The following is a 25,921-nucleotide window of genomic DNA, read 5'->3' as shown; positions in this document are numbered from 1 at the left end:
ACCAGAAATGAATAATGAATGAATTTGTTCAATAAAATAACCTTTTCTACGTGAATAGTAGGATTGTCACAGGTCTACCCATCCTTGCAGTGTCAATAAAAGATTAATCCCAACAGGGATTATGCAGGGTGTAATTTGTAAAATGATGGGAGCAGCTTTTTTTTTTTTTTTTTTTTTTTTTGCCTGCTTTTAGCTGAGAAACTGCACATGGGTTTTTTGATAATAAAAAAAATCAAACTTACTTTTTAATAGTTTTCCTAATTTTTTCAAAATTTATTTTACGCATATAAGCTATAACACAGGCAGATAATGTATTCTTAATGGCATTTACGACAACTTGATTTTATTACACTGCAGGAAATCAAATTCTTTTGGAGAGTAAGTGAATAAGTGTTCTACAAAGTAATAGGATGCAGTCTGCTAGTTGCATTACCCTGCATGTGTCATGTGAAGAGCAGGAATCTGATGTTATGTGCATATGCTAATTGCCGTCATTTAATGGTAGAGAAGCAATTTGGCCAAGATGAAAACTCCTCCTGTGACACAACTTGTTTACTGCCCAGTTAAGAGCTAGCACCAATACGGCATCTACATTCACAGCCAGCAGCAATTAAAGCAAGAAACATAAGCACAGAATCTTTTGTACATATTTCCTATATTTTACTATTTCTTTGGAAAATTGCACTCTTTCACTCAAAGAACTGAAAATATTGTTGAGCAGGTGCTGTAAATGTACCTTTAGTCCTTGCATGTTGATTTGACTATAAACGAGAGAAAGATTTAGATTGAAGATTTCTTTACCTTGTTATGTGTGGCTTTGAAAGTACGTAGTGCATTGTCCTGCAGTGCACTCAGTGGACCATGACTGTTGGGCACGAAGACAGGCAAAAGCAAATTGAACCTTGGTCCCTATGGTCAATTAGACCTAAGTCATTTCTAGCAAATGCAGGATGGACAATTAATGCTGCTGGCCAGGTTCCTGGTCCATTCAGCCTGCGTTAAAAACTGTGTCATGAGATTTAAAATGACTATTTTAACGTAGATCCAGCTGTGGCCATGAACTAATTAATGTTTTGTAAGGCAAGGTAGATATAAAACCTGCTGAGATCATGTACACGAACAAACAATTTCAAGCAGGTAGACTAATTTGAGTTGATTTACTAAAGGAGAAGAGCAAAGAGAATGATTGTTTATTTAGCTTAGTGAAAAAAGTGAAACTGAGTTCATTTTAAACACTTAATCATGTGAAAAATAAATAAATAACATGAAGCAAAAAACAAAAAAAGGTCTTAAAGTGGTTGTAAAGGTAAAGAACAATTATTGCCAGCCCCTCTGTGTCATCAATCTATCTTACACTGTGTAAATGTTTTTTTAAAGCAATGCCCGTAAATACCTTATCTTAGATCTCTTCTGTCCGGTCGCGTGACCTCCGGCCGCTCTATTTCTTTGAGATCCCCCTCTGACATCAGCCGGGGAGGTCACATGGCCGCTCTGCTGGCTGCCTAGCCCCTCCCGCTGTAGCCCTTAGATGGGGGAGGAGAGCAGCAAGAGGTCACATCACCAGCCAGAACAAATAGAAGATAAGGTATTTACAGGCATTGTTTTAAAAAAACTTTAACACTGTGTAGAAGAGAGTAATAGAACATAGGAGCTGTCTGTAATTGTTCTTTACTTTTACTGCCAGCTACTAAAGTGACAGGAGGGGGGAGGGGCAGCGAGGGGGAGAGACACAGGGGCTGACAGGGAGGGAGGGGGAGAGAGGAGAGCAGCAGGATGACGGAATGATGTAAACTGACCACGGTAATCAGGGATCAGCAGCCATATTTACCATGGTCAGCACACAGAAGGGTACACAGGAACAGGCAGGATCAGCCAGGTTTTTTAGAGCTTAGAACAGGACAGATTAGACAGTGCTGTATAATGGAACAGGAGCTCTTTTTTTTAATAGGGTTACAACCACTTTAAGATATTTACTTTTCTAAGTGAACAGTCACTACACCATTAGCAAATCAACTGCATTAATTCAATCATCACTAATTATTTGGGAATTTGTAGATGTAGATTTTGATTAAAGATAAGTAGTAGGAATTTGATGCTAGCTGGCTAAATCCTAAGCATTTCACTATAGATATCAAGTGCTATGCTACAACTATTTTAAAGCCCAAGTGAGCTTTTAGCTTAAATGAGCTAAATGCATTCCAGGTGCAACAAAACAAGAGGTACACAAAGTCTTAAAGTTTTCTTTCTTTAAAAAACAGCCACAAATGTATTAGAAAAGCCCATCTTCTGCTAGCAAGAGCAGAGATGGACCTTTACCCTCTGGGGGGAAGCAGTGGTCTTTCTGCAGAGGTCTGACATGCTCACTGCTGAGTCCTAACTAGAATTCTCCAATCAGCAGGGAAGAGCATGAGTACAGCTCTAGCTCAAATTCAGCTGGGGGTATGTTGGACCTTTGCAGAGAGACCATACAAGGGTCTTTCTCTCCAGCATCCTGACAGGGGACAGTCTTTTATACCCTGAATCTGGATGCTTTATAAACAAAATTAATTCATACGGCTTTGATCACCGTTTTTTTTTATACACCTGGAATGTAATCAGCCAAATTAAACTGAAAATTTAATTGAGGTTCAAACTTTACTTTTATATTTATCCTGGGCTTTTGGGATTTTGCTAGCTAACCAAATACATGTGTCTGCTAAAAGAGCTACTAAACATTTATTTTAGGCAAATAAAGCTGGCTTATGTAAAAAAACATTTACAGAAACCAGTCAGAAATATTCATAGCGAAAGTAATAGTAGAGTAGAGATTGACTTCATCCAATGCATAGTAGGCTTTCTGTACAGTCATGTTGTTGAACAATAGTCATTTGTTAATTCCAGTCTTCTTTCAAACTAAAATGGCAGCTAACACAAACAGAAATTATGCAGCAAATTATATTATTTTCAAGTATTATCATAATGAGTATAAGTATACACTCTTTTCCTACTTATTTGTGAATGTGATCATTATATTCTTTCCCATCAAGTAACTATTTTTGTATGCTTTTATTTTTGATTTAGTGGTCCTTGCATACTTTTACCTATTATTTAAGAGTTTATATTTAGGATTCTTATGTATTTTATAATAAAAGCAACATTTGTAGGTAATGTGCTTCCATTTTATATGCATCTGAAGAAAATAACTGATGCTGTTAGGTTAAAAAAAATGTCTTTGTTTGCTGTAAAACGTAACCTATGACCCAATGACATTTGAATAAAACATGTTATGTTTTTATATAAAAAGAATAATCTATATCCCCCCCATGCTATAGTCTGAGACTTTATATTTAGCACTTTGAAATTATGAACATTGATATGGAAAGAATATATTGCTATTGGCCAAAACATTTTACATATATGACACGTTCTTCCTTAAAATCATGATATGTACCAATAATTAGCACATTCTAATATCCATACCATATAAAAACATTGACCTAAAGTATATATGTGATGTGTAATAAATTCGGCCCAGCTTGCTTTGCCAATCACTCACTTTCACAATATTGGGACTGCAAATAATCATATAAGAAACTGTATTTTCTTCGGCTTTCACTTGACAGAAGGGTAAAAAGTCACATTTCCAAGTCATAAACTGTAGACATGGTGAGATAGAACTAAATAGCTTCTTGGAAAGAATAAAATATCAAAGATCAAATAAAGTAATTAAATTACAGTTAAATTGGGTGTTGGTATACTGCACACAAACTGTCTCTTGTAATACCCATATTTTATTTCAGAGTAGTCCAACATGTTTGGAAATGGTTTCATGTATTCCATTGGGCAACTATTTAGTCTACAGGTTCTGTTGCAGATTTCTTGCTCACTTTAAATGTCATCAAGTTGGTCCTCTGTTTTACTTTGTACATGATTATTGTCCTCCTCTTTAATGTCAGTTAGGGCTACTATCCAAATGTATCCACGCATCGGAACAAAGATACTTTGCATGGGGATATACAGTAAGCCAGTGTAGAACTTTGGCCTGTCACAGCATTTGTACCCTCTGGGTGTTCGCTGCGTATACTCCAGAAACTATCGTGTAACCTGTATAGAAGAAGAAAAAAAAAACAGTCTGAATAAATGATCACCAAAATTTCAAGACATTTTAGCGAAAGCAGGCAACACGTGATCTACTTCATTTAACTTCAACACCATATTATAGTTAGCCAAAGATAAATTAGTAAACTATGGCAATAAATCAGAGATCATCTTACACTAATGCGTAAAACCCGTTTGTTACTAGTGGCCACAATTATTGATTTTTGGGCTCATTATTCAAATGAATGTGTAGCCAGGCTATGGACATAAAGTATTTTATTATTCTTGACAAACAATATAAGAAATTTAACCCCTTCAGCTCCAGCTTGGTGGTATTTGATCACCTCTGCGTTTTTAATTTTTTGGGCTAAAAACAAAAGTCCGACAATATTGAAAAAAAAAATGTAACTTTCTTTTAAAACATATCCAATAAAAAAATGTTAAAAATTACATTTCTTCATCAATTTAGGCCAATATGTATTCTTCTACATATTAAAAAAAAATCCTGATAAGCGTATATAGATTAGTTTGCGCAAAAGTTATAGCATCTAAATACTATGAAACATATTTATGGAATTTTTATTCATTTTTTTTTTTTTTTTACCAGTAATGGAGGCGATTAGTGCCTTATAGCGGGACTGCAATATTGCAGCGAACAAATTGGACACTGACATTTTGACACTTTTTTGGGAATCAAGGACACTAATACAGTGATCAGTGCTAAAAATATGCACTGTCACTGTACTACGGACACTGGCTTGGAAGGGGTTAACAGGGGCAATCAAGGGTTAACTGCGTTCGCGCCCACTGCCTGAAAGTGCAGAATCACATATATGTACATGATCCTGCACACAGCCACTGCCCTGTAGCAGTAAAACTGCATTTGGGGCCTTTGGCAAGTAGTTAAGACAAGTTCTTAAAAACCCAAGTAGCTACAGATGTTGTGGAGCACTTTATCATCAAAGTTCACATCTGAAGTACCAAAGCTAGCTTTTGGCAGCCCTGCTCACACTATTCATTCCTCTCAGAGCTCACGCATACAATAAAGCTCAGAAGGCTGCGTTACTGCTAAAAGACAGAGCAGCGGAAGTTAAGCTGACTTAGAAAATACTTCAGTTTTTCTGTTGTGAATGTTTAAGATTAATTGCTCCACTGCACCTGCAGCTACAGAGGTCAGCTTGTTTTAAAGAGATTGTAAACCTCAGAATTAAAAAATAAAAAAAACAAACGCCTGAAAGACAAACACATAATGAGCTAGTATGCATCGCATACTAGCTCATTATGAAATACTTACCTTAGAACGAAGCCCTGCAGTGCTGACTGCTCACCTCTCTCATGCGTGACATGTTCCTTCAGAGCGCATGCGCCAGTGATGTCACTGGCTGTATGCAAAGTAAATATCTCCTAAACTGTGCATGTTTAGGAGATATTTACAGTACCTATAGGTAAGCCTTATCATAGGCTTAGCTATAGGTACAAGTTGCAGAGGAGGGTTTACTTCCTCTTTAAAGCTCATATACTGCTTGTTAAGTGTATTTAAATACCTGAATGTCCAAAGCCTACATATACTTTAAGCAAGAAAAACACTTTGCTATTGCTCATCCTCCCCTAACATTTTTGTGAATCCTCTATATCTTTATAATACCATAGCATCTTTACTTCCCATGGCAGAGAACTACATTTTATTAAGAAAAAATCTACATGTCTTTGTTTCTTTTTTTAAAACACTCATATTTAAATTAAAGCTTAAGGAATTCAATCACTTTAATAAACATGCAGGCACACTATGAGGTTAAATTAATAAACTGGAGAGTGCAAAATCTGGTGCAACTGTGCATGTTGGCCAATCAGCTTCTAATTATAAATTGGTTTCTATGCAGAGCTATGCAGAGCTGCAACAGTTTTCACACTGTCTAGTGTAAATTTATAAGTTATGTTCACCAATGTGCATGCCACCTGATGACCCTATCTCTTAAATTTAGATCTGACAGTTTTTTGGCACTTCTGGAGGGTACACTTTGGGGCTCTGAGAGGATAGATGCTATAACCCTGCCCGCCCCTCCCCTCTTCTGCCTATTCACAGAAGCCTTTGTATTTTGTGAATACATTCAAAAATGCAAAGGCTTTTGTGAATGGGCAATAGAGGGGAGGGACAAGCACAGGAGCTGCATTTGACTCACCGCTGAAGGAATGGAAGCTAGAAGGCCCAGTGGTGGAGCTCAACAACTGTAGTGATAACTATCCTTCTAGAGATCCATAAAACTGTCAGATTTAAATTAAAGAGATAATTTCACAAGGTGGCATGAACCTCGCTGGACATACAGTAACTCAGTGTGTGCTTCTTGGCTGGTAAGGCCAATGTTGTCCTTCCTATAATAGGATAAAAGTTAACTGTAAAAACTCAACAATGGTTCAAGGGTCATAATCAATTTTCACTCTATACAAAACTGAAAAAAAAGGTTTAGGCTGCGCACAAATTTAAAGGAGAAGTTTTTTTTTATTGATGACTTAAGTCGTTTTATTGTCGTGTTTTCCACAAACAAACTGAATTTGACCTTCACATTTTTTACATGAATCCTCTTTCATATCCTTGTATGTAATCATTACAGTGAGGTGTAGATTTGTCATGAGAGGGTGCTTTTAGTGGCTTATTGCTTCCAGCTTAGCAACAGTTTTGATAAGATTATGAAATAGCTCAAGGTTCAGTACAAATACAAGATCAGAATGTACGATTTTTTGCTAATTTAGAAGAAGCTAAATATCATACGTAGTAGTGATATGTCTACTGCTACTGTGTAAAACAGTAAATGATTGTTAAGGAAGCAGCCTGTTCTGGCACCCATCTTGTTCTTAGCAACCAGTGATGTCTCATAGCCCATTCAAATACTGATCTTGGATTTTCTCAACCAGGGAAACAAAGGGGCATATGGCCATGGCCAAATATGGTCAATGACTTCACCCAGGAGACCACACCCCAGACCAGAAGGTGCCATTCAGTGTGAGTGATGGATGGAAGCAGATCCTGTATGTGGTTAATGGGATTTTCTCTTTTGGTATGTCTGTCATTCATCATGCCTGCTGTGGATCTGAATTGCTGGATTAATTGATGATGGATGTACAGTACATAGTGGGACTTTTTGCTTTTTTATTTTTTGTTATAGGACTTGTGAAAAAAGTGTGGTGTCACGGTTTACATATTTTTTTGAATGAGTAGTGGTACTCTACACTTAATACTCATTCACATGTGGTGTGGAATATGATTATTCCTTTATGATTTAGGAGGGGGGATGGAAATCTCACCCTCCCTTTCCTGACCAGCCAGGCTACATGCTCAGTTAAGAGTTTGCTACCAATTTTTGGGAACCTCGCTTTCTTGTTTTTTTTTTGCATATAGTTCCCCCCTAAAATTCATACCAGACCTGAAGTCTCTGGTATAGTCTGATGTCAGTAATTTGTTCACTGCACTTGAGCAGTGCATTGTGGGGCGACTGGTGACATCAGATCCCTATAAAAGTGCTATCACAATCAAAGCAGCTCAGAGCACGGGAAGCGTCTGGAGAAGCAGGATCTTCTTCATCTTTTTTTTTCTATTTTTAAGGCGGACGGGTGACTGATCTATGGGGGACACTATTTTTTTATTTTTAATAAAAGACTTTTCCAAAACTGGCTTCTGTCTTCATTTTTTTGTACACTTTTTTGGTGAATGGATAGGGGTATGATGTACCCAATATCCATTCACATTGGGGGGGGGGGTAGGATCTGGGGGTCCCCTTGTTAAAGGGGACTTCCAGATTCCAATAAGCCTCCCCCCGCAGACCCCCACAACCACAGCCCATGGTTGTTGGGAAGAGACCCCTGTCCCCATCAACATAGGGGCAAGGTGCTTTGGTGTGGTGGGGCAGTGCACCCTCCTCCACCATGTTGAGGGCATGTGGCCTGGTATGGTTCAGGAGGGGGGGTGCTCACTCACCCCACCCCCATCCAGGCTGTATGCTCGGATGAGGGTCTGGTATGGATTTTAGGGGGAACCCCACACCATTTTTTTTTTAATTTTGGCACGGGGCTTCCTCTTAAAATCCATACCAGACCCAAGGGGCCTGGTATGGACTGGGGGGGGCACGCCATTTCTGTTCAGCAATACTCACATTAACTGATATAAACTGAAGTGCCTATATATATATATATATATATATATATATATATATATTTAACTTTGTGGTATACACTGCACTTTCTGATCTCAAAAAACTGTAAAAAGCAAAAATCTATCTCCCTGCTAGCAATGTATTTATTAGGGGTGTTGAAAATAATCGTTGCATCACGATGCAGCCTTAAATGATTTGAATACGATGCTGAGGAACAACCGCATCGATGCATGGATGATGTCATTTCAGCTCCCCCCCCCGCCTCTCCCAGGACAGCCCTGCCGGCTGCCAGCGCACTCAAAAGTTAAAACAAATTAGTGTCAGTGATTCCGTTTCAGGGACCCTTCCTAGTAAGGGTTAATGTAAACAGATGCTTGATTGATTACCTTATTATCTCCTGATCTTTTCATCGCCGTCAGTCTCGGCCGTGAGTCACGTGCCCTCCTCCTCTGTCGGACGCAGTTTCGGAGTGCATGAGACTGACAGCCGAGACTTACGACGAAAAGATCGGGAGATAATAAGGTATCAGTTTACATTAACCCTTACTAGGAAGGGTCCCTGAAACGGAGTCACTGACACTAATTTGTTTTAACTTTTGAGTGCGCTGGCAGCCGCAGGGCTGTCCTGATAGAGGCGGGGGGAGCTGGAATGACATCATCCATGCATCGATGCAGTTGTTCCTTTTGAGTTCCTTTTGAGTGCTCTGGCAGCTGGCAGGGCTTTCCTGGGAAGTGCAGGGGGGCTGCTATATAATGTAATTTGGCTGTGTTATGTCAATGGGGGACTGTGGGCAGTAATTGTGATGCATCGATAATTGTTCACATGATAATCATAATTGAATGGGATCGTGAGACCAGTAAAGATGCACAGCCCTAGTATTTATTACCTATAGAATTATAAATCACCCGCTGGCCAAGGGATTCAAACCCACAACCCCGCAATTAGCAAGGCTAGTGTTCTACCAGCTACGCCACTGTCAAGTACGCTTAGGTTGAATACACTTTCCCTGCCTAACTAACTCTTATCTCACCCTACACACAGTGGATGAGATAAAAGCTATGGAGAGTGTCCCCCAGCCAGCAGGTGATTTATTGAGGTCAAAGTCCATGATAATCCATGAGACTCAAAGTTCCCACCTCAAACTTAGGTTTGACTTAAAGCTCATCCCTATACAGCAGTATTCACAACTGAAAACAAGCAGACATATCTATATGACATAACATTAGGTTATTAGCATTTTTCCAATTCCAGCAGTAGTAATACATAAAGTTGCTCTTAATACACAAGACAGGCCCAGATGTTATGCATACATAGCTTCCTTTTATTTTTCACCTTTAAAATGCATGTGTATTTTAATGGGTTGTTAATTGCACTGCATTGCAATGAACCACAATATGCAGAGTATAGTTAAACCCCTGTCAGGTTTTTATTTTGTCATCTGTGCCATCTGGAGGTTTTCCTTCATTTCTCGTCCTGTAGATAAAAGTAAAAATCTATTCCAAGGGAGAACATTTTTATCTTAGTTGTTCCCAAGCAAGCATCTTTAGTTTTGGGTTTAAATACATTTTAATTGAGAAAAAGAAAGGAGATTTTATCATTTGACCCTGAATTTCTCCAGTATGACCGTACCACTTCCTTTCCTTACTCCTTTCTCCCTCTTATTCACAGTACATTATTCAATGCCCAGGCCCCTCAGGTATAATTAGAGGAACAAAACCCTGTGTTGTGTGCCTATGGTCAACATACAAGAATGTCAATATGTAATTTTATTGAGAAATTAGTGCACATCAGCCTACTCCCCTTACAATTGGATAAAATCTACCATGATTGCTAACGTTCTCATTCCAACAGGATCTTACTACATGACAATGTACTAAGAAACACATATTTTCGGATTACAGAACAAATTAATACTTAACTATTGGGGTTTCAGTGCTTTTACATTTGGGACATAAACAAGGATATCAATATCACCCATCAGTACATATTTGCCTTGAGATGCAGTGAGACTTTTTTACTAAAGGAGTGTAGAAAATGCACTCAGTAAATAGTGTGAATATTCAGTTATTCAATCATGCAAGAAGCAAATTCTATTTACTTCACCTGCATGTGATTCGACATTCAAAGTTCATGTATGTCTGCCATATGGAAGATGGCTAGTGCCTGTGTGAGTTAGCATAAGAAAAAAGGTTGCAGCAGATCAAGCCGCAACCAAACCAGTGACTCTTAGAATTTTAGTTTGATTTACAAAAATTGTAAAAAAGCAATTAATTTACATCTTCCAATATTATAGTTATTATTATAGCATTAAAAAAGTGATCAAAGATTCCTCTCCACCTTGTAATCTCCACCTTGTAATTTTCTTACATCAGACATATTGTAGGCGACTGCATCTAGAGAGCAAGTCTTTGCTGTATGTACAGTAGCTAAGACGTGCATGCTGTAAGCAGGGATGCCACATATGGTAGTTTTCAACAGAATTGGGCTAATTTGAAGAGCCGCTGGCTATTTATTGCTAACAAGCTAGAAAAAATACTTTCCATAAATCTTAAGAGACAGTAGTACAGTTAACTTGTTAAGCCTTTATTTCAGCGATCAGTAGCCCGTCTCGCATAAGATAGGAGACGTCTTATTAAATAAATTACTCATCTTTGCATTATTTAACTATTAGGTGATAACATTTGGAAAAAAATAAATAAAACTTGTCACTATTTAAATAATAGGTGATAACATTTGGAAAAAAATAAATAAAACTTGTCACTCATTGGGCATAAGCAGTAGAAGTCACAAAATTAGGAGCTGTATGGGCCACACCTTCTCCTCAGCCATAGCTGTAAATAATCGGGGCAAAAATAGAGACAGTATACCTCTCATTGAGACACATTTTTTTTATTCAGGACAGTCTAGTTGTCGCAAAACTTTTTTTTCTAATCTGCAAAAGAGACAGTGCTTACATTTAATACAAAATGTGCCTTGTTCTGAGGCTGACTGTCGTAGTTTAAATCCTCTACCCTTCCACTTCCCTTATACCATGCAGCTGTAATCTTCTAGTGCTGCAGGAGTTAACCACTTGCCGACCGCCGCACGACTATTTACTGCGGCGGTCAGACCCTCACAGGCAAAGCGATGTAGTACTGTGAGGGTCTAGGGAGCGAGTGCGCGCCGCCGGAGGCGTGCTCCCGCGTGGTCACGGACCCCCTCCCCCGCGCGTGTGACCGGCGGACCCAATGTCCGCCGGTCACTCGCGATCGTCGGGGGGAGAGGGAGAAAGACAGGCGGCTAATGTAAACAAGCCGCCTGTCATTCTCCCCTGTGTAGGAACAGTGATCATACAGTTCTACTATGTAGGACCGTTGATCACTGTTCCTACACCTCAAGCCACAGCCAATCACAGTTAGAATCATGCCCCTAGGGACACACATAGCCCCTCCCTCTCAAAAAAGTTAACCCCTTCACTGCCAGTGTAATTTTACAGTAACAGTGCATATTTATAGCACTGATTACTGTAGTAATGTCACTGGTAACCCCAAAAGTGTCAAAAATGTCAGTCAATGGTCCGATCTGTCCGCCGCAATGTCACAGTACCGCAAAAAAAATTGCAGATCGCCGCCATTACGCGTTAAAAAAAAACAACAAAAATGACAAAAATCTTTCCCTTTGTTAGTAAAAGCGATAACTTTTGCGCAAACCAATCAAAATAGGCTTTTTGCGATTTTTTTTACCAAACATATGTAGCATAAAACAAATTGGTCGAAAATGTTAAAAAATTTAGATTTTTACATTTTTTTTGGGGAATTTCATATAAAAAAATTTGAAAAATATTGTTGTTTTGCAAAATTGGCGCTCTTTTTTTGTTTATAGCGCATGATCAAAAAATCGCACAGGTGATCAAATACCACCAAAAGAAAGCTCTGTTTGTGGGAAAAAAAGGACGTCAAATTTGTTTAGGTACAGAGTTGCACGACCGTGCAATTGTCCGTTAAAATCACGCAGTGCCGAATCGCAAAATAGGCCCTGATCAGGAAGGGGGTAAAATCTTCCGGGGCTTAAGTGGTTAATGGAGCCATGGGACACGTCACAAGCACTTATCAAGAGTGCCAATTGTGCCTGCCCTTTTTTGCCAAAACTTAGGCTTTCAAGTATTTCTAAACACTTTTTTAATTACAATAATAAATATCAAATACTTAATTGCTCTGTGCAATGTTATTGCACAGAGCAGCCCTGATCCTCTTCTTCTGGGGTCCCACACATAGCACAGCTTGGCTCCACTCACCACTACCTTCTCACAGCATTTGATTGTCAGCAGCAGAAGCCAATGGCTCCGGCTTATAACCTCAAAACCCTGTGAGAAGGGGGCGAGGGGAGAGAAGCACAAAGTGCTGGATTGATTAAGGCAAGTTTTTAGGGAGGGGGCACACAGCAAGTTGTAAAAAAATTTTTACATTAATGCAAGGAATGCATTAAGGTTTAAAAAAAATTGCACGAGAACCACTTTACAACACAACCACTAGAACCTATATTTCTTCATGATGCATTTTAATGTTTATCAATTTCTAGATAAGTAACTAAATAAATAAATAAATACATATCTGCATTTACTGTGAAATAGTTATGTTTTTCCCTTTCAGCTTTGTGTATTTTAGCTAGTTTTGAACCAGGGTTTACCAGTTATATAAATGGCACACCCAGAAATCCCTGCCAGAGGTTTGCATAACGTCTTTAACTTGATCTCACTGAGATCTTCTTACTCTGAAGATAAATGAAGATTTAATTTATCCTAGTAAGATAAGATCTGTACAACTTTGAGCTGCGACAGCTACTATGTGACTAAAAGTCCCAGCATAGTGTAGTTTTTAATGCCATTTTAGCCAGAAACATATTTTCTCGTAACTTACAATTAAAAAAATGCTTTAAAGAAAACCCCTGTCCAAAAAATTCTGAGAAATAACTACTTGCTATTTTAAGTAGATTTAAACTTTAACTAGATTTTATATATATATATATATATATATATATATATATATATATATATATGTTTTTTTTTTTTTTTTGCTTAAGCACTAGATATCATAAACAATTACCATTTTTATTAATAATGATATGTCTAAGGCCAAGTTTACAAATGATGACAATAGTGGACCATGGAAAACAAAAATAATTGTGCGCTACCAATGTGAATCCTATACCAAATCAAAAAACCTAATACAATAGTATAATTATGTGTATAGCTGCTGCTAACACCTAAATGTGTTCCCAAATCAAAAACATCAAGCGTGTAAATATGTGATAGCGCTGCCATTAAAAAATAATAATAACAACACACAAATACAAGTATAACAATAGGGTTTAAAGTAAGGTGCTTACAATATAAAAAGTTCAGTGAAAAAACTTTCTAATAGCTTGATGTGCAATCCGAAAGGAACCACTCCGTATGTGCAAAGAGTGCAAAAAAAAGTGGACCCTGCTTACACAATGTGTGTGGATTTGGTACGAGATGCCAGTTGGAAAATCTGATTACTTTATGATCATAAGATAGGTATACATGGCTGTACCAACCCAGTATGCATCATCATACTTTGTGTAGTCATCCTGGCACCAGCTAACTCTTGCACAAATAATAGACATTCAGGTCAATAAAGAAGTTCAACTAAGAACACTAGTTCCTAGTTGCACAACTTTTACAAAGGGGTGCCATTATTTCACCAAATTAAATTAAAAAAGAATTACTTCCAGTTCGTAGCAAACGAAACTGGAGGTAATGAAGAACTACTCTAAGTTGGCAAACAGAGACAGGCAGAGTGTTTGTCCATAAATGCAGTGTAATAGAGCAGCATATTTACCACCATTACCCCCTCCCTGTCACTAGTAAGTGAAACTATACATAAGAAATTAAAATGGGTGAACAGGTAAGATTTTTAATGCATAAGAGACATGCTTTGTCTCTTCTGCATTGAGGTTACCTACTTGCCCGTCCGCCCCTGTACAGTGAACTGTGCACATGCAGCTTACTGCAGAAATTCAGCAATGCCGAAGCTGACTACAATCTTGTGCATGTGCTCGAGTGACGTCATATCGGCCTGGCCAACAAAATGGCCGGCAATTGATACCAAGAAGCTTGCCACTCAAAGTTGTCAGCAGCCAGTGGAGACCTCCAGGACACTGCATTGCTGGAGCCACAGCGAGTGTAGTTCTGCTTTAAGGACACTGTTGGCTTCAAAGCTGACAGCCTCCTAGCAACCAGTGATGCTGCGGTAGGTAGATCCTGATGGGGAAGCTGAGAACCTAGTTCCTCATCAGGTCTACTCTCTTCTTGTAATTGACAGCAGAGAGTGTGTGGATTCTATAGCCTGTAGCAAGCTGTCTATTGGTTAAGGCTCTGACCTTTCAAGCAGACCTAATGGGAAACTAGAGTCTGTACATCCCCATCAGGCTCCACACCCCAACATACAAAAATCCTCATCGTTGCATTGTTTGTATGACAGCTGCAGCAGTAAGGATTTCACAGTTGCACTGATGCTGGCATGTCCATAGGGACACTCTGGCCTCAGTATGCCTCTACAAATGGTGTGTGCCCCAGATTCACATACCTGTATGCAACAGGTACAGGCTTCTGTCACTCACACTGACATTTGTCATGTGGAGGCACAAAGAAGGAGTGTCATGGGCATTCTTTATGAATGTGCCCGATTGTGAAAATGTATCCTACTTATAGTGAATAGAGCAATACACTATCCATCTTTCTGTTCCCAGCCAATTAGAATAATAAATTCTGCATCAAATGAGAGCCTGCAATGGTTAAAATAAATGTATCTTCTTTTCAGTGAATTTTATATGTGTGTATAGGAGCTCAGCTTGATGTAAATAATCTTTTCAATGCATGCTGAAATTTCAATAACTTGTCTTTCTGTATATAATTTACAAATATGTATGAGCATGATGACAGTCATTTTTACATGTGTAGGTCCTTGTTTTTCTGATTTGCAGTGCTTCACAATAGTTTGGCGTTACTATTCTTCCTTACACTGTAGATCTAACAATCAGCCGAATAAAAACAATGCACTGCCTGCCTGGTAATTTTCTTCTCAATAGTTTGGGCATAGGAAAGTAGTGTAATTGCAAATTGAGTGTTTGCTCCATCCAGTGGCTAATATAAAAACCACTATATTTAACACAAGAATAACAATATGGAGGAATAAATACATAAAGATTTTCAAGTCACATCACAAATGACTTGAGAAAAAATACTGCAATAATACTTGAAGATTTGTGCTCACTGAAAATTCCTTCTATTGTCCCTTTAATGGAAATCAGTTCACGCTACCTCCTTAACAATGTAAGCTCATTATCAATTAAGAAGTATTTAACTTTTATCTACATACTAGATACCAGTCATGCTGCAGATAGGATATGGCACCTTTCAACTTTTCTCATTTTTACCAAATAACAAAAAAAAGAGACCTGTAACAAAATCCAGTGTAGCTTTCAGCTAATTAAGTACATTTAGGTCACTTCTATAACACGTATCTCAGTTTGCAGGTTTGCAATGTAATGTGTACTGAGGACTAATCGCTTCTATTTAAATGTAAAATTAAACTCATGTCACTTTCACCATCACTCTTAATTCTGATGTTACAAAAAGCTTTCTCAATTACTTAAGCCATTTATGTCTGCTAATTCAAATGTGAACCAGTTGCATTTCTACCTAATAAAGCAAATCCAAAACCCAACTTAGATGTAATGGCTTTTTTTCCCAGGCTTTTCCACCTTTAATTTCACCTAGTGATCCTGCCAACACAATTCCGTTCTAGACAGACATCACACTTTCAGGATAACTACAATATTTGTGGCGCAAAAGACTGAGAACTATCTAGAAAGGGATGCCATGTAAACAACAGTCACTTTTTCTAGTTGATCGGCTGCTCCTCTTAGCCCATAATAAGGCTAAATCTTCTAAAGTCCATGACTTAAACAAAAGAAGAATACAGGGGGCGTGACCATCTAACTGTAGAAATTATTTGTACCATGGTATAAATTAAACAAATGTAGTCACATGAAATTGAAAAACTTTAGGCACATCATCATATTACACCAAGGGAACACCACCAAAGGGATCTCAAGATATTAAACAGAGTGCATCGAGCAGGCAGCCAGGTACTGCAGAGAACACCCGGAAGAGGCTAAGGGTATTTCAAAGTTTCACCAGGAAGCGGCTGTAAGTGGATGGTAAACAGTAGAGCAAGCTTGGATCGGAAGGCAGGTAAGGATTCCAGTTCCAGAAGGCCGGATGATGTCAGACAAAGGGGCCAAAAAACTGTCTGTCCCTGTATGTAGTGTTAAAGAGCAGTATATCTGCATGTTTGTTTTTTGGTTTGCGAAAAGGGGTGTATACAGTATTGAAATGTGTAGCAACTCCCCCTGCATCTGTTGTCATCCTCTCCTTTAGAACTGGAACTGCTAAGCCAATTTCCAATCCTACTGGCATCATGCTGGCTCTACTTGTTAACATCCACTTACAGCAGCTTCCTGGCACAACTCTGGAATACCCGTCGTGGCTTCCAGGCATTACTCTGCAGTACATATTTGCTTCCTCAGTAAATTCTGCTTACCATCTTCGGGTTCCTTTCATGTTACCTTGGAATATTATCATGATGTGCCTATATTTTTACCATTGCATGTAAGTGTATTTATTTCTTTTATATCATGGTACAATATATTTTAACACTTAGAGGGTCACACCCTCTGTATTTTTCTTTTGTTTCAGTCATAGTCATGACGCTCTCACCCTACTTTATCTATGGGGGATCAGGATTGTCACAACAACAAAAGAACACACTCCTCTCTCCTTTTCTCTATAATACTGGGTAGAATAATAACTGCAGTTCACAAAGACAACTGGGAAGAATGCTGACTGATAAGGGCTAGAAGGAACAGAAAAGTTTTCAGTTCACTGGATTTCTGGCAAATGTTTTTTTTTTCATCTCTTAATCTTTTGCCAACTGCATAATATGTGTTAGAAAGGTAGGTTTTAAAGCCCAGGGCCACAGATATTTATTCACAACAGGAAGTTGTGTGCTGGGAGTACACATGCAGTAACCACCTTAAAGTGATTGTAAAGTCTTGATTTTTTTTCCAATAAAAATAACAAACACGTTATACTTACCTCCTCTGTGCAGTTGGTTTTGCACAGAGCAGCCTGGATCCACCTCTTCTTGGGTCCCTCTTCGGCTCTCCTGGCCCCTCCCTCCCTTTGAGTGCCCCCACAGCAAGCAGCTTGCTATGGGGGCGTATGAGAAAAAAGGGGGGAGTTTGGAAACGGCGCTACCTGGTATTATAGATGTGCCAAGATGTTACAAAGTGATCTTATCATAAACCATATAACATATAGATGGTGAGACAATATATAATATAATAAAGTGCTTAGTGCAGAAACGCAGAGACAAAAACGTAGAAACAAAAAATGGGCTAAATGTAATACGCCCTAGATATACTTGTGCTGTGAGAAAATAAATAAATAAAGCTGATATCACTAAGTGCAAAATATATTTTATTGGGAAGTGTAAAAGGATGTATCAGAACAAAGTTGTGCACCAGAATCTTAAGTGGTAAAAATGAAAGAAGATGCCAATAAATGATTTGGTGAAGAAAAAAGGAGGGGGAGAGAGAGGCCCCCTCTACGAAAAATAATTGTGCTGAACTAATGTCCATGATAAGGTGCAATGTAGTGGGGGTGAGTATCAAGGAACATAGGTGCCTGTTCCTAAAGTGTCCACTAGATGTAGAACTCACCCTTGGTTTCCACTAAAATGGCAGTAAATGATACGATGTAGTTCCACACAGGGGGGATGGGGTCCAAACTGTGATTAATGAGCCGGGGTTCCTGGAATCCTCGCGGATCGACAAGTCCCATCTAGGTGCTCAAACACAGAGAGAAGATCCCCATGGTGTAGTAAGTACAATCAAACAAGTAGGCAAGTAGTAAACACTCACGGTTCAGTCTGATTGATTCAGCAGTATATTGCAGTGCCTTCCGCATTCCAAGGGACTGGCAGACTGCAGACCGGAAGTGATGTGTTGATGTAGACTACCGCCCTACGTACTTTTCATTGTTGGACTTCTACTGGAGCAGGGGGGGGGGGGGGCACCCGAGGCACATCTCTGTGTATCCATTCATACACATAGCTTTGGCTCGGCTCCGCCCCCCCTCTCTCCTCATTGGCTAACTGACTTGAGTGACAGCAGCAGGAGCCAATGGCGCCGTTGCTGTGTCCTAGCCAATGAGGAGGGGAGTCCCAGAAAGCTGGGTGCGCTTCGGGGTGTTTAAAGTGTGTTAAAGTGCTTGTGTGTAGTTTTCAACTCAAAAAAATAAATTATCTATGTGCAAAATTGGGTGTGCTACATTCCTATTACAAAATTTTCAAATATATCCTTGATACATATAATTTTTAAGGTGCTTGTGTGAATAACTATTTCCAATAAAATTGATAAAATGTAATAAAAGGTGAAATAGTGCTTCTAATAGGTTCTTCTTAAAAAAAGTGCTCTGTGCATCCAGTGCCACTACCAATATAAGTATGGATTAAACTTCAACAATAAAAAACAATGTATTAAATATGTGCAAATTAGCAAATGCACATATCACTAAGTATCCAGTCCAAATGGTGCATTTAAACAGTTCTCAATGAATTGGCTGCACCAGATAGCTTAATATAAAAGAATATATGAAAAACCAATACAATAAATAACAGTGATTAAGTGATGTAACTTCTTTTCCTCCAGCTTGTGCTGTGATCACACTTCTAGGTGTGCTATATTCTCACCTCAAATCTGAGGATAATACGCCTGTATTATATGTCTGGGTAGATGGTGATTCCTTATCCTCCTTTGTTCCAGCGTGGTGTCTAGTGAACGCAGACTTTTCCAAGGGGTTCCTCTATTCCTTCCTGATCTCGTGCTATCTGTGGGGGTCTTTTAATGCCTTCCTTAGGGTGTGATCTCCTTAGATGTATATCTCCCCCTTAGGGCTCATTAAAATAATGGGGCCATCATTGTGCAGTATTTTAAAATTTTATTGCATAATAACATAGCGGACTTACATTTAAAAACACCTATTCCAGTAAAAACAACGCCGTGGGAGCTCTGTCCCGTACCGCACGTGACTTCCAGGTTTCCGGGTTCCTACGCGTTACGTCACGGAGTCACGTGACTTCCTCAGGGAATCATTTCAGGAAGATTGATGGTGATCAGGAGGACACTGGTATGTTGGCAGTGATTAGGACACTGGTATGGTGGCGATCAGGGCACTGGTCCAGGGTATGGCGGGGATGATCAAGACTTTGGTATGACAGTATTCAGGGAATTGGTATGGTGTTAATCAGGATACCAGTATGACATATAGCAGTCTGGCGCCACGGCAATCAGGGATAACTGGCTGGTAGCAGTGGTCTGGTGACACTGACTGGTGTAACTAGTGATAAGGTATACTGTTCTGGCAGCACTGGTGACACCGGGCAGGTGTGTTAGAATATTTCACTGTCAGGGTCAATGTGGGCTGGGTAGCACTGGTATGTGTGTGTGTGTGTGTGTGTGTGTACATGCAGTGTGACAGGTTGATTCCATTCACAGGCTGCAGATGATCTCTGAGGGAGGAGAAGGAATCAATCTTTACTTTTACTTTTAAGTATACAAATGTGATCGCTATGATTGGACACAGCAATTACATGGCACCAGACCAGTTTTATTGGTCCTGTACCTAGTCGTTGTGATCTGCTGTGTCTGGTGGACACAACGATGACTGGGTGAAGGATGTATGTTTATGTCTATCTGCATCGACACTGCTCTCGTCTGGATGTATATATACATTGGCTAGATGGGAGGGGGATAAGATATGTTCATTGCTAGGATTTACATATACTTTAAGTGAAGGCTTTAAATTATAAAAAATTAGCAACCATTTCATGACAGCACTATCTTGAGGAGGAAATGACTGATAAATAAAGATTTGATCAGCCTTTGAAACTGAAAATACAAATTAGTGTTCTATTGCCACACATTTAAAAAAAAATATATAATACAGTAAAAATCACTCCTAGTACAATTAACAAATCCATGTTTACATTACACATTACAGTATAGTTCATAGTTCAAACCAATGATTTGTGTTATGCAGTACAAACAAATGAAAAAGATCATAGGTGTCTAAAAAATATACATGTATTCAGGGCATTATTAATTAAAAGGTCAGTCAACACAAAAAAATGATATTCTAGATATATTTAGATGCTGGAGTTGCAACACCAAGTGCTTTTTAATTATCTCCTGGGAATTCTACTGGCCTGCTCTGTGTGTTGCGCTTCCAAGACTCAACATCTGTCAACACCCTTCATGCTAGGGTCCCACTCTCCATCTCTCCATGTTGAAATCTTCATTTGTTTGATGTCATGGAGAGCACAACAAAAGATGGAGGAACATGCAAAGCTGGCCTGGAGTATCTGAAACCCCAAATTAGAATATAACAATGTTGAGAATTGCTGTAAGAAATTTAGCTTTTGGAATATCCGAGAGAATAAAGAAAAGCCTGGGCTGACCAAATCTACTAAGTTTTACCCATAGTTAAAACTTTAGGGTTAATTAAACCTTTAATTAAAATATTAATTTCACTAAGGCCCCTTTCACATGGGGTGGACTGCGGCTGCAATCCCTGCTGAGCAGGCAGATGACAGGTCCATGTCCACTCCGCTTTTGCAGAGCAGACACGGCCTCCTCTAACGTATGGGCGGTGGGATGTCCATTTACAACCAATCAGAGGTTCAGTTAAATTCACAATAATTTGTAAATATGTATTGAATGGCATCCATCCCAAAATTGTTACAACAACACATGGAAGGCTGAACCCGGCTAAGGGCTGCTTCCAAGAAGAAACGGGTGAATGGGATGTTTGAGATGCCTTAGATATAAATCATATATTTAATATAGAGTACAATAGCAGTGAAGCAAAGGATGTATAGATAAAATTCCTTTATTACATAAATTCATACAAAAAAGAACACAAATTGAAAACATATAGACATGATTAAGTATAAAAGCAGCAACAGGTATTGGTAATACAATTTACATTTACAACCAACTGCCATCCAATCAAATCAGCTGGTGGATCAGATCAAATTAAATGTAGGCGGGTGTAAACAGACACATTTCCGTTTACACCCGCCGCTTCATAGAGAAGAATGGAGGCTCTGATCAGGTCTGTCTGAAAAATAGACAGATGGACCCAATCAGAACCTCCATGTGAAAGGGGTCTTAACCACTTAAGCCCCGGAAGATTTTACCCCCATTCCGACCAGGGGGTATTTTGCGATTCGGCACTGCGTGAATTTAACGCACAATTGCGCGGTCGTGCGACGCTGTACCTAAACGAATTTGACGTCCTTTTTTTCCCACAAACAGAGCTTTCTTTTGGTGGTATTTGATCACCTGTGCGATTTTTTGATCACGCGCTATAAACAAAAAAAGAGCGTCAATTTTGCAAAAATAGCAATATTTTTCACATTTTTTATATATGAAATTCTCCCAAAAAAAAATGTAAAAATCAAAATTTTTAAAAATTTTCGGCCAATTTGTTTTATGCTACCTATGTTTGGTAAAAAAAATCGCAAAAAGCGTATTTTTATTGGTTTGCGCAAAAGTTATCGCGTTTACTAACAAAGGGAAAGATTTTTGTCATTTTTGTTGTTTTTTTTTTTAACGCGTAATGGCGGCGATCTGCGATTTTTTTTGCGGTACTGCGACATTGCGGCGGACAGATCGGACCCTTGACTGACATTTTTGACACTTTTGGGGTTACCAGTGACATTTCTACAGTAATCAGTGCTATACATATGCACTGTTACTGTAAAAATACACTGGTAGTGAAGGGGTTAACTTTATTTGGAAGGGAGGGGCTGTGTGTGTCCCTAGGGGCGTGGTATCTCTAACTTATTATACCCGGTTTTACACATTGAGTATGTAAATCATTAACATTAATTTGAAAGTGTTTTGTCTTATGCCTCTAGCATTGGAAAAACTGAAATAAACACTATTGTCCGTGTTTCAGGTGGAAGTTGAAAAGGTAATATGCGTTTTGGGATACACAGTTACATTGTTAGGCAGCTTTAAAAAAGACACAAGTCTATCCAGTTCAACCAACTAAAAAAATAGAAAGTTTATATACACTGTATGCAATCTTATACCCACAGTTGATCCAGAGGAAGGAAAAAAAAAACAATAACACATGACCATTTTTTTCTAGGGGAAGGGGGGGGGATCCTTCCTGATCCCCCAGGATTTAAAAGAGGCGATTGGATATCCTTTGAATCAACTACTTCTGGTGGTATTAGCTGTAAGTGTTAGTATTTAGTTATATTATGTGCGCGATCTACTGAGCTGGCCAGAACTAGTTCTTAAGTTCCTAAATTCCACATTTATCTATACACAGCTCTTACTGTAAAGATCCCTTTATGTTTGTGGAGGTTAAATATCTTTTGCTCTTTCCCTCCTGATGTAATGAGTGTCCCCTTTTTCTCAGTGAAAGTGAACAACTCAACACTAAGTTCACTATATGGACCACCTATGTATTTATACATGATGATTATGACCCCCTCCCCCCCTTTAATTGCCTGTTCTTAAGACAGAATAAAACCTAAACATGGAATAAAATACAAATTGTATATAGATAGTGCAAATGGAACAATATTGTCACCCTAGGAGAGCATCTATAACACTGGATGGAAGTGTTCACAAAAAGAGTTGGGAACAATGCAAACTGATAACACTCAGCAGTGGGTAGTGTGTATTAGTAAGGACCCAAATGCACCAAAAAGGCACCTTAATCACGTTGATAATCAACAATCTTTTATTGCAATAAAAAAAATAACATAAGGAATGAATGAATGAAAGTCTAAAATAGACATAAATGCATCTAGACAAATCTTACACCATTAGCATTAGCTGTAATAACAATGTAAGTAAACCTTACACAGATAAGGGAAGGCAAATCATTTGGTAAAATGTTCCTGGTGAGGCTTCTTGACTCAGTAATTTACCTCATTAATATAATATTCCACAATTACCTTTGAAATAAAGCAGTGCAGCAAATTATTTTTATACTAATACAGTAAACAATTCAGAACTATGTTAACACATTATTTGAATGCATCATTTAAACGTGGTGTTTAGTCTTCTTCCAACCATACTTACAGTAAACCTGCATTAAAAATAATAAATAAAATGAAGGCCCCAGTCTAGGGCAGTCATCCTGCAGTACCTTGCCTAACCTTAAGCACTTTCTTCCATGAGCAGAATTCTGGCTATTGCCGCTTTAAAAAAATCCAAGTATTTTTTGATGTGAGGGGAAAAGTGACCCTTCCCATGCTCTTCCACTGTGCAGTGCTTTGTCTCTATTTGAATAGTCACCATGTCGGACTGCTTACACATGAATGAGTGGGGTCGTTCAAACAACGCAATACGCAGGTACTGACAATCGGGCTATGATTGGTATTTGCCTATGAGCTCTACAGAGGATACAGTGTGGATCAGAACAGCAGATATGGAGCTGTAAGGGCTAAGGAAGATCTATAATTATAATATTTTGTACAATTTTGTCCCCTATGGGGCAAAGTACACTTATGCACTTAAATTATCGAGGATGAGAAATAGTAGATTAAAATGGAATGACACACGAAGCACATTTGAACTTTATGCTTTGATATGTTTGCGCATATATTTGTATAGACATACACTATATTACCAAAAGTATTTGGATGCCTGCCTTTACACGTATATGAACTTTAATGGCATCCCAGTCTTAGTCCGTAGGGTTCAATATTGAGTTGGCCAACCCTTAGCAACTATAACAGCTTCAACTCTTCTGGGAAGGTTGTTTACAAGGTTTAGGAGTGTATGTTTGGGAATGTTTAACCATTCTTCCAGAAGCAGATTTGTGAGGTCAGGCACTGATGTTGGACAAGAAGGCCTGGTTTGCAGTCTCTGCTTCAATTCACCCAAAGGTGTTCTGTCAGGTTGAGGTCAGGACTTTGTGCAGGCCAGTCAAGTTCCTCCACCCCAAACTTGCTCATCAATGTCTTTATGGACTTTGTTAGTGCACTGTGTGCTGCACTGTTTTCTGGTTTGTTTACATGTAGTACTTTTTCCCATGTTTCTGAATGCTTTTTAACCCTAGTCATGAGGTTCAACCTGCTCCCCTCCTCTCCTGACATGGTCAATCTGACAACAGCTGTGAAGGAGCCAGCTGATTCATAGCTTATCTCGGTTGTAAGCACTTTGTGAAAGTAAGCAATGGCAAGAGGAATACAGAGGGAGGGGTTGACAGGTTTCCCTCTGCATTTTTCTTGCCTTTGCCTTTCTTAAGTAAGTGCTTACAGCTGAGAAAAGCTGCAGCTAAGAATCAGCCATCTCTTTCATAGCTGTTGTCAGATCAGTCACAGCAGGAGGGGGGGGGGGTCCGTCCTCATAACCAGGGTTAGAAATACATGTAAACAAACCAGACCAGAAAACAGTGCAGTGCTAAGACCAAGGAGATGTATAAAAAGGAGTTAACTAGAACTACAGTAATTCATGTGTATATACAAACATAACAAAACATAAAGTGCATATATGCTCTTTGTGCCATTCCATTATAATCCACTATTTCACATCCTTGATAAATAAAGCCGTACGTGGCTGATCCTGCCAGGTGCTGCCCTCCCCTCTGTAAACCGACCATGTTTATCATGGCTGCTGACCCATGATTACCATGGTCAGTTAATGTGCCTCCATCTCTCCACTCTCCCCCTCCCTCCCTGCCTGTCAGCTAGTCTCTTCGGAACTGATCCACATCCCTTCCCTCCTGCTGCTAAAATAACTTTGTTTTCTTGCTTGAATCCCAAGTGTTAGATTAAGTTATGTGCTCCAGTGTATGTTAAGCCCCAGCCCTATTTCGGACACTTTTTGTTTACAAGTTTAAATCAGTATTTTTTCCTAGAAAACTACTTAGAACCCCCAAACATTATATATATTTTTTTAGCAAAGACTCTGGAGAATAAAATGTCGGTCATTGTAATATTTTTTATCACGCGGTATTTGCGCAGCGGTCTTTAAAGCGCCATTTTTTTGGAAAATTTTTGAAAAATCACATTTCACTAATTTTAAAAAATACTAAACAGTAAAGTTAGCCCATTTTTTTTGTATATTGTGAAAGAACATGTCACGCCGAGTAAATAGATACCCAACATGTTACGGTTTAAAATTGCGCCCCCCCGTGGGATCGCGACAAACTACGGTCAAAAGAGATCTCAATCTGCGACGCTTTAAATTTATGTAACGGTTACCAGTTTAGAGTTAGAGTGTAGCTCTTTTTTTTAAATTATTGCTCACGCTCTGGCGATCGCGGCGATACCTCACATGTGTGGTTTGAACAGCGATTTCATTTGCGGCTCGACTTCCGTATACGTTTTTTTTTGTGCGCGAGCTAACGGTGACGGGGGCGGCTAAATTTTTTTTTTTTTTTATTTTCCCATTTATTTTATTTATTTTTTTAACTTTATTAAAGTTTTAAAAAAAAAAAAAAAATCTGATCACTTTTATTGCTGTCACAAGCAATGTAAACATCCCTTGTGACACCAATATGTAGTGACAGGTACACTTTATGGAGGGATCGAGGGTCTAAA

At 38.8% G+C, this 25,921-nt stretch overlaps 1 protein-coding gene across 1 annotated transcript in view; it reads right to left on the bottom strand.

The window, feature by feature from the left end:
- Positions 1–3,247: 3,247 nt before the first annotated feature.
- TAFA3 (TAFA chemokine like family member 3) overlaps positions 3,248–25,921 on the bottom strand; it is a 660,020-nt gene continuing 637,346 nt past the window's right edge. Inside the window, exon 5 of the mRNA XM_082244378.1 lies at positions 3,248–4,083. Within this exon, the coding sequence (XP_082100504.1) occupies positions 4,072–4,083 (12 nt within the window). The 3' untranslated portion in view covers positions 3,248–4,071. The remainder of the gene's footprint in view (positions 4,084–25,921) is intronic.

This window comes from Pelophylax lessonae, assembly GCF_965119305.1.
Source record: "Pelophylax lessonae genome assembly, chromosome: 2".
Lineage (NCBI taxonomy): Eukaryota > Metazoa > Chordata > Amphibia > Anura > Ranidae > Pelophylax > Pelophylax lessonae.
This window is presented reverse-complemented; position numbering and strand designations above follow the sequence as displayed.